At 31.3% G+C, this 10,526-nt stretch overlaps 1 protein-coding gene across 1 annotated transcript; it reads right to left on the reverse strand.

Moving 5' to 3' along the window:
• Positions 1-1,611: 1,611 nt before the first annotated feature.
• LOC134722411 (uncharacterized) lies at positions 1,612-10,215 on the reverse strand. The gene is made up of 8 exons (XM_063586031.1): positions 10,120-10,215; positions 7,538-7,781; positions 6,990-7,141; positions 6,314-6,384; positions 4,983-5,069; positions 4,404-4,493; positions 2,393-3,345; positions 1,612-1,741 (listed from the first exon to the last, which is right to left on the reverse strand). The coding sequence occupies exons 1-8, from the start codon at positions 10,136-10,138 to the stop codon at positions 1,612-1,614; spliced, it is 1,746 nt and encodes a 581-aa protein (XP_063442101.1). The 5' UTR covers positions 10,139-10,215.
• Positions 10,216-10,526: the final 311 nt, after the last annotated feature.

Raw genomic sequence — 10,526 nt, forward strand, 5'->3', positions numbered from 1 at the left:
CCTTTAACAATTTAAAAAAAAAATTGTGCTAGCATATTTATAGGTGGGGTTGAGCACACACAAAACTGTAAAACACATGTCCTGTCATATGTTTTTGTGCTGCATTGTATTGCATATTGTCATACCAGCCCTTTTCTAGCTTACAATACATTATAGATTATGTCCATTGTTGAAGGCTGTAACCTGTATCTGTAAGCATCTTTGTCCTTTTGATCTAATTTGGATAGTATTTAATCACATCTCCTTATTTTTAAACAGAATGTGTGAAAAGTATTGATGTTCAAATGCAGAAACTAAGAATATAGACAAACACAAAGGCTAGTCATTTTCTATCTAGACAGAACACTATAAAATCTTATGACCAACTCACATTTTTTGGTCAGATTGTAGATTGTATAATGAAACTATGTATGCATCTATAACTTGTTGGACTGATTATCTAAATATTGATGTAATTGTTAGATAAAATATGGCAATTATAGTTGTAGAAGAAATGTGAAAATATAGTCTATATCATGTGGCTAAAAAAGTATTTGCAAACAGGAAGTAGTTATATGGCAGTTCCACATTTACAACTCTTCATTGTCAAGTTGCAGACCAAATATGAATTCATTTAAAATACATTTAATTTAATAAATCACACACATATATATATAAAACATGTATATACCTATACTGTAATGGAAGAAATTTCATTGCCCAGTCTCTTTCAATTAAAGCTTCATTTGGTTGCAATGTGTCTAAAACTTTCCCCCTTGCCCTGTCTTGGTTGACAGATCTCACAATGTGTTTCTTCCACTCTATAATTGTTTTAATACCCTGTAATTAAATAAATAAAAATGTGTCAAAGTCTCAAAATAGCCAGGTTGCAAAATATATGACTTATCAATGTAGTATGTTTACTATGTAACTGTAAATTTACATCAAATATAAAAAAGAAGATGTGGTATGATTGCTCATGAGACAACAACTAACCACGAAAGATCAAAATGACACAAACATTAACAACTATAGGTCACGGTACGGCCTTCAACAATGAGCAAAGCCCATACCGCATAGTCAGCTATAAGTTTTACAATTTACTGAAAAGTTACCTCTCAAATCTGGACAAATAAGAAAAAAAACCTCAAACAATTCCTTAATATCAGGCAAACAATTTCATCATAAGTGCAGTCTTCCTTTTAGGTTTAAGGGATTTAGGTAGAAAACTCTAGTAGTTGGCTACACAAAATTTGTACTCTCTTTCACAAATTTTGCTGAACAAAGTTCCAAACTCTTAATGAATGAAAATCATTTAATGCTACTATTCGGGATTGTGATTATGATTAAAATTGTGTACATGATATGGGCATGTGCAAAAGTCTTTAGTAGTTGGGGCTAAATAATTTTGAACATTTATCATGTTTTTTTGCTACATTTTTAAATGTATCCTAGTGCATGTAGTGTGTAGACACTGTCCAATATAAAAAAACAAAACAAATAGTGCCCTATATAATGTTGAATAAATACCTGTACAATAATGTATTTTGTGTCATCTTGTTGTTCTTGGTTTGTATATGCCATTATATGTTATGCTATCTGCAGCATCCTCTATCATTTTCAAAGTTGTGGTCAGAGCTTCACAGTCATTACAAGAAAGATGATGGGTATGTGTACATTTACTACAGAAACTGTTTTCTTCAGATGATAGGCCAAATCTGCCACAATGATCAGGAACTTCCGAGTCCAAACTAACATGTAACTGAAAAACAAAAAATATACTGTAAGCTATACCTTTAAAGATAGTAAAGCAGTACGAGACTGAAAGTTTAAAAAAAGCCTCACTTTTGAAGGACGTACAGTGACATACACATGATACAGATGTAATTGTTTGTGTCAGTCTTCACTTGAGGAGAGTTGTCTCATTGGTAATCCTACCACATCTTCATTTTTTATATTTCGTATACACAAATACAACAATTTCTTATATGTTGGTATGCACAAAGAAATATGATAAAAATATCAACCAGATTCTCAAATTATTTACTAAATAATTACTGACAAATCATTAATTAGCTGAGTGTCATATAATTTGTTTTTATTGAAACATACATGTACCAGTCCTTTATTTATAGTAAAAGTTTGACTGCATTTAAAAATAAGTTACAATTATGACATATATACAACATTTGAACGAGATCCATCAAGAAATGAAGGTTATTAATACAAAAACCTATCTGGTCAAAACAAAATGGTTGAAGACAAGTGGTCTGACAGACAGGTCAAAATTATGTTGATGATGATCACTATTTGTAATTCACCAATCTTTTACCCCTTATTGAAACAATAGTGTAACATTACAAATAGAAAGGGTTCATAATATAGAAATACCTTGTAGTGCAGTTTTAAATACTGCTTCCCTTCCATGAGCTGCTTGCTGATCTTTTCTGCCCATTCTTGTCCTTTACCTCCTTTTCCTAATGTCATTACCACACTTTTCAGGTTATCGAAAGCCTGGCTACCATCAGCAGCAAAATTGTCTAAACCTTTCATGGACTTTCTCACATTAGGCTCAATGGCTTCAAGCAGTCTCATGTAAGTCCTTTCAGATAGAATATCAGCGTTCTGGGTTTCTTCACAATACTTTAAATACAGTGTTACTGTTCTTGTACGTACACTATTTAGAATAATCTTAGGAACTTTGAGTGTAATACCAGATGAGATTTTATAAGTGCATTCTCCAAATGGTGAATCAGTCATTATAGCTGGTGAAAGTATGAACTCTAAAAAGTTTTCTATCTGTTGAATAGTAGCCTTTTCTCTAAATTGTTTTTTCTGTAAAACTGGCTTGCCAACACCAACAACCTCAGCATGTTTACGAGCAGATGAAAATTTGTATCTTGATAAATCTGGAATATAGTCTTTGAGTTGATTGTAACTGTAATCTTGTACTAGAAGAGAGAGAATTTGTCTCTGTGTTCCCCAACTTGACATACTGCTATATGCTTTTGAAAATGACTCAAGAGTCTGATCTTTGTATGCATTAGATTCATATAGAACCTCCTCAAATAGTGATTCCTGTTGTGGAACCAATATACCAAGTACACTGTGCATTATTCTTTTTGCTTTCCTGACATAATCATTTTTTGTCCTCTCAGATGCAAGATCAAAGTCAACAGTTAACGTTTTTTTCACAGGACTTATATCTACTGTTTCCAGAAAAGAATTCAGTGACATTTTCCTTTTTCTTGATGGACTTTCCTGTGAATCTTGCCACTCTGAATATTGAGATGACTGTGAATACACAGATTCTGATATGCAGTCGTCCATGCTGTCCATGCTAAGGCAGTCTGTTTGCAAATTTTCCTGAAACATAGATGTAAATTATTTAATTTCCAATTTCAAACGTATCAAATTCAAAAACAATTTAAGTCAATATATCTGATAGAATTGAATATTAAAAAACATATACTCAGTGCCTTGCAAACCACTTTGATAATTGCATGTCCCATTAAAGATTTATCAAATAGTTTTGAAGCAGAAACTGTTATCACAACATACAATTTGCTTAAAATATGTGGTTTTGTTTCAAATATATATGATAAACATGATTTAATGGTTTCTTAGTTGAATAAACACTAGAAAACATTTAAAAACGAAAATTTTCATTTCATATGGTTGAAGAGTAAGTAAATCAATATCAAAATATACATGTATAAAATTTGCATACCCTACAATTATAAGTACCCATTATGAATTTAAATATACAGTACTATCATTACAGTCTGAACCAATGAGCATATTGTGTAATAAATGAAAAGACAAATGTCATCAATTATTGAAATTGAATTTTTAAAAAGTCTATCAATTAAGAGTTATCTCCCCTTGACTATAAATAAATAAGAGATTTTTTTTGGCATGTCTTTTATTTGAAGCCTAGTTATAAATATGATTGTAATCATTAATTTGATTTCATCTGTTATAAAAATAGAGCCTCTAAAGAGCCTGCGTCACTCAAATAATTCTATGTGCATAATTAGTAATAGACTCTCTCTTACAAACATTGCAACTAGAATAGAATTAATGACATCCATCTTTTATAGTTAGAAATAATAAACAGAGGACAACAAAGAAAAACAAGTACGGATAATGAAGGCCATAGACTAAATAAGCTTACTTGGCCTGTGGGTCAGGTGAGCGAAAAAAGTTATCGAATTATATAACCATGAACAATTTTTCAATAGCAATTTGTTTATACCAGCAAGACACAAGACTAATATTTCAACTATTGCTGCTTTCTGTATAAATCTCAATCATTTAGGAGACAACCAGGTGTATACAGTTGCAAGCAGTCTACCATCAAATGGTTTATTATAAATAATTATATAGACTACCAAAATGTGATTGAATATGATGACTATTACCTCATCAATCTGTAAAAATGCAGCTTTCTTTGCACCCTGTACTGTCTGTTTGCATTGTGTGACTTCACCATAACCATCAATTTGTGAAATCTGTAAAAGAAAAATACCTTTACAACTATTTTATCATTTTTATTAGTCCCTACTGATGAAGAGTAGGCGACTTTAGGTTTGTCTGTCTATTTGTCTGACAAGTTTTTAACAATTTTTTTCTTCATGCTTGAAGATAATGATTTGATAATTGGTATATATTTGTTTATCATGAGATCAAGTTTGAAATTTTGTTCCAGTCTGATGATTTTGAACAGAGTTAAGTTCCTTTAACTTTAAAAATTTACTAAAATAATGAGTGTTCTGCCTTTTTTTTTACCCGGTATGGGACTTTCTATTGCCATGCAATAGTCACATAATGCATGTTACCATATAATATGGTTATTATCAGTTTTACAGGACATAATGTGTGTACCAAATATAAACTGTGGAATATAGACATAGAGTAACCTCTTTGGTTTTATGATTACAGGACTACAGAATGTATATATTATACTATTGTTCTTAAAATTAATTGTATAAAAGACTTGCCTCTTCTTTTGTTTCTTCCATTATAAATTCAGCATTTGTAGACTCAGAAGCTTCAACATTGCAATTACTATTCATGCTACTTGAAGGCTGAAAAAAAATAACAGAGTGAAAAAGATGAACACACACATTTATCTCATCTTTACAACTTTAAACTGACCATTATATTACTTATAGCTGACTAAACATATAGGTTTTCTCCTTTTTATTACAAACTTGGTAAATGGTCTAATTTGGTAGGTCATATTCATGAAAAAGGAAGGGTATGGAAGTTACAATATAAGTTGCATATCTAATATCATCTGTGATACGGTTATTGAACTTTGGTGGATAGTTGTCTCATTGGCAAACATACTGCATATTTTTATTTTCATTATGCCATATGTCTATGTAGGTGACATAGAAGGATAATAGAGAACCAAAGAAGGTCATTGACTGAAATGTCTTACAAAATGGTTTAATTATTATAAAAATTGTAAATACTAGTATATAATAAGGGGTGGGTAGATGAATCATTGTCCATTTAATGTTCAAAGTCCATGGGAAAATATTACATGCATATCTAGATGAGAAGATGTTAGTGGATATTATTATGAATCCTGCTCTGAACTAAATCAACAAATGAAATTCAAATCTTAGGTAAATATAAATTTCAATACTTTAATAAATATTAGCAATCAGCTGAATTATAAATTACAGCTATTTTCCTAATACAAGTAGAGCAAAACTTTGGTTAGCTCGCTTGCTTTGTTTGTATATTGTACAATCATATTAGAACATGATATTTACAGGTTAAACTTTGCCTATAAATTTATTGTTATAAGATGTCAATCTTGTCTACAAATCTTGTATAAACAATTATACAAACAAAGCAAGCAAGCCAACCAAAGTTTTACTTTGCAAGCATTAGGAAATCAGCTGTAAAGGTTTTATCTTAAGCCCTATTGCAATAATGAGTTAAATGAACCTGTCAGTATAGAAAGTTTAATGTGCTTCAGTCAGTATCCCATTGTGTCAAACAATTGAAACATGTTCCATTATCACACGTATCTAGTAGGAAATTATATGAAGGAGCAGACATACAAATCTAATATAGGTGGCATAGTTACCAATGCAACCTGAATATCAATCTATTACTCCAGATAAACAGATCTATGTTGCTTCCAATAATCAAAAGTAGGCCAATATTTTTTGGGTGATAATTCTACTTAAAAAGCAATAATGACTTAACAGGAACTGATTTAAAGCAAAAGAGCACAGAACGTTAAATTATTTTTTTTGATAGGAATAGAACATACTGGTAAGAAAATTTTCATATCCTTGTTTTGACTTACATTTGGTTCAACTCTGTTTTCCTTGTCTGCCATTCTTTGAACAAGTTCTTTTCTGCATCTTGAACACACCCCTGTAAAATTGAAATTGAAAATTTAATTGTAGCAAGAAAGCATATTTCAAGACATTCATTTTCATTTAAAAAATAAGAATGATCATATGGCTGATTCACTTCTCCTGGCTCCTTGCATTGGGCTAATTTGCTTATAAATGATAGTACAAAACGGGTGGTTCATTTTTTTTATATGCATGTCCCAAGTTAGGTACATAGTTAGTAGTTTTTGCATGTTTATTCTTTTATGTTCTTAAAAAATTTTCCTGTGGAGATTTTTTTTTGTACAACTTTTATAGACTTGGGATGATGTCTGACATATTGTTGAAATGTGTAATTTGGTGAAGATTGTATGTTTACCTCTAGTCTAGATGTATGTGTTTACATTTGTTATTGGGGGTCTGTCTAATTTAGCTGGGGTAGCTTATTGTATTCAGTGACACAATTTCTGATCACCAAATATATGTCTGTATCAGGATCAAAATGACATGTACATCAGATTTTTTGTTCAAAGAGTCACATGCAGACTACCAAGTTATTTAGGCACTAGCTCACATGAACATTTGATTCATATATATGAGCTGGCAATTGGAACAGCAACAAAATACATGTAAGCATGCACAAACCTGATCCAATTCCAAGTAGGACATGATGATATTTCTTGAGAAAAATAGACTGCTCCTTTGTGATAGTGCCTTTCAAGTTGCTCTTACTGTTTGTACATTTCCATCCTATAGAACATAGTGTACTTGGTCTCCAACCAACACCAAGAGCAAACCTTTAAAAATTGAAAAAATAAAAGGTAATAACTTACTAGAACAATAAATTCTATGTAAAAATCACAACAAAAACAGCCAGGATATCGAGTCAGAAAAAATCTTGTTATTACTTCAGTACAGATTGTTCATTTGAGGGTGGATTGACTTTTTTTCTTCTAAAAACAACTTATTTTTTAGACTCAAATAAATACAATGATCTAGTTACCCTAATCTTTATAGCACACCTCAATTTTTTTTTCTCATATACATGGGGTCATTGCACAAATCCTATCAGGAATGTGGTAATTGACATTTTCAGCAGTTACAACTTTAGAAAATTATTCATAATTTGGATAGACAAGGGCTCAAGTTCTAGAAAGTTATTCTTATTCTTAGAATAAAAGTAGCCTAGGTACCTGTGTTTCGGGCATATAGTTAGCGTATCATCATCTTCCTCAAAAAGACCAGCTCTTATCTTCAATAATGAACTTTCACTGTCAATACTCCTACGACTTATTGAATATTTGTAAAGATGCGAGTCCACTGAATCTTTACAAACTGTTAGGGGAAGAATTCGACTTGGCCAGGTCTTTTTATATTCAATTAAGCCACACTGCTGTACTGTTGAATTAACAAAACTGCAAACAAATTGTGACTCGCCTGTAAATACAAATACATGTATGAATATCATAATGTGAATGTATTTAAGAGAAGTTTAGTTAACAATGGTTAATAATAATTTGTTTTACACCTTTTAGCAAACTTTTATAGCAGACTTTATTAATTATAATACAGTATTGTCAAATGATTGTGTTTTGCTCATTGTTGAAGACAACATCAAGTGACTTTCATTTGATTAATTATACTCTATGTTATTTGTACAAGCTGGTCTTATTGGCAATTATAATCACATTTATAATTGCTACCTAGATCATATAGATGAAACAATTTAAGATTGTTTTCCCTTCATGATTAGAATAGGTAACTTATCAACTAGTTTGAACTCATATAAGCAACACGACTGCTGCAAATGTGGACCAGGATATGCTTACCCTTCTGGAGCACCTAGTTTCACATCAAAATTTAGTGGGGTTTGTGTTGCTCTGACAGTCTTTAGTTTTCTATGTTGCTTTTTATGTACTTATGTTTGTCTTTTTCTTTTTTAGCCATGGTTTATTTTCAACTTATGAGTTTGAATTTCCCTTTTGTATCTTTTCCCTCTTGATCTATTGAATAATAATAATATTTGTATTTTAAACAGTAAGCTATGGACAAATAAGATAATTTGCATAAAAATAGAATGGCATGAACTATATATATACTTTCAATAACAATGAAATTAGGGCATTTTTGGTAATGGATGTTTCATTATCATGATTATAATACATTATTCTGATTGGCTAACTGCACACCACATGTTATTCCTCAAGCAATTGCATTACACAATAAAGCATATATCAGTCATAATAACACAAGGTCCCACAATAAAGTCCACAGGTGAATTAAATAAAAGAAAATGATATGACTTGTTGTTTCTTTATCCTAGCTTAAAAAAGTAATTATAAGAATTGAATGCTTCTTTTTGTAACATATAGGGTTGTAAAAGCTTTGACTGTGCCCAAATTTTTGGAATGAAGAGCTTACACACTTCATACAAAATGTACTTCGGTCAACACTTTTACACCCTAATGAAGTTACAAAAAGAAGCATCCAATTCTTAAATAAATTTAAATATTTCACACTATAATGATCATGTGTACTGTACTACAAGTCAACATGCACAACTTGGGGGTAAATTTACCTTTAACTAATAATCTTCAACCTGATGGAACAGAGCATCTAACATATGTACAGGCTTACAAACAGACATACATACAGACCAGAAAACATAATCACCATCATAGGCACAGTGTAAAAAAATAACCATAATGTTTAAACATTTATGTGAACCTCTAGTCCAAATAGTTATGACGTCTGGCAAGGCTTTCTTAAATTTTTTCTGGGAGTAGGAAGGCGTCCCAGAAAAAAAATAGCCTTGCCAGACGTCATCATTATTTGGACAAGTCAATGCAACCTCTAAATGTTTTTTGCCTAATTGAGTTATTGGGTTGATGTCCTCCTTGACCTGGCTTTTTTCTATTATTTACATTATAGACCAAAAAGTTATAACAAGCATGAAGTCTTTAGTCTCAGCATGTGTCTCATATTATATTATAAACATATGTGCATGCAAACATGATAAACCTGGTTGTTATTTTTAAGCCCTTTTATTTCATCATGTTCATAGGTATACATGGTATAGGAAGATATGGTGTGAGTGCCAATGAGACCACTCTCCATCCAAATAACAATTTGAAAAAGTAATTCATTATAGGTCAATGTAAAGTAAACCATTATAGGTCATAGACATGATAAAAAAAATATTGCGTTAAATAAATAGGGTGGGCATCTTTAAATAACATATATATTAAAAGAAAAAGTTTGAGTCAGGATTCTTATGAAAAATCTCATTATTGTGCTCTTTCCAATAAAATATTGAATTGAATTGAATTATAAATGATAAATTTACAAAATATATTTGTTAGTTGTTTGAGATTTCAAAATCACCCCCCCCCCCCCCCCCAAAGTTCACTAACATCCATAATCTGACATATTATCTAAAACTTACCATTGGCAGATCAATAGGGGGGTCAGGGGTTTGGAACCCTCTTTTTTTTTATGACAACCAATGGTGAATGCATTTGAATGGGAGCATATAGTTGGACACCCCTTTTACTCTGGGTTGGGCCCCCCTTTTTAAATGGTTGGATCCTCTCCTGTTTACACTGAAGGAACAGTTATCACCTTCATTATGACATCATGATTATATTCAAAGACAAAGTCAGTCATTAGTTTAGAACTATCTTTTGAGAAACTTTTTTATTACCAATACCATATGTTATAGTATATACATGTTATACAGAATTTTAATGTAAATATGAATTTTAAAGAAACTTACAGGCATTGTTTTCTGTCATGTTTAATAACGATTCCTCCTCCTGTTCCACATTATCATTGCTTCAGAGTGTGAAAAACAAAACCGTCTGCTTGTCTGTTTGTTGACAATGACAATCTTGTCAACTTCCTGTGCATTTAGTTTATCTCTAGGCGAAGAGTTCAATCAGGGGAGATAATCATCTTCAATACAAGCACTTTTAGTACTATGTTCTGAAGCAAATTTTGTCTTTTCTAGTTGCTGGCTACCAATTTTTATTTTTGAACTTATTAGTCCAAATTATTCATTTTGGAGTACATATAGAATATTTCCACAACTGTGTTGCGTTTTTGAGTTTTATCATTTCACAGAAGTCAAGAAAAATTCTGATTTCAAATCAAAAAGGACCATTTTATCTAACAAACAACAAA

Source organism: Mytilus trossulus, chromosome 6, assembly GCF_036588685.1.
Source record: "Mytilus trossulus isolate FHL-02 chromosome 6, PNRI_Mtr1.1.1.hap1, whole genome shotgun sequence".
In the NCBI taxonomy this organism is placed as follows: domain Eukaryota; kingdom Metazoa; phylum Mollusca; class Bivalvia; order Mytilida; family Mytilidae; genus Mytilus; species Mytilus trossulus.

Coding starts and splice junctions, on each gene's coding strand:
- LOC134722411 (XM_063586031.1), bottom strand. Junction 7,142..7,537: donor ACTATATGCCCGAAACACAG/GTACCTAGGCTA, acceptor CAATTTTTAAAG/GTTTGCTCTTGGTGTTGGTT. Junction 4,494..4,982: donor TGGAAGAAACAAAAGAAGAG/GCAAGTCTTTTA, acceptor TTTCTTTTACAG/ATTTCACAAATTGATGGTTA.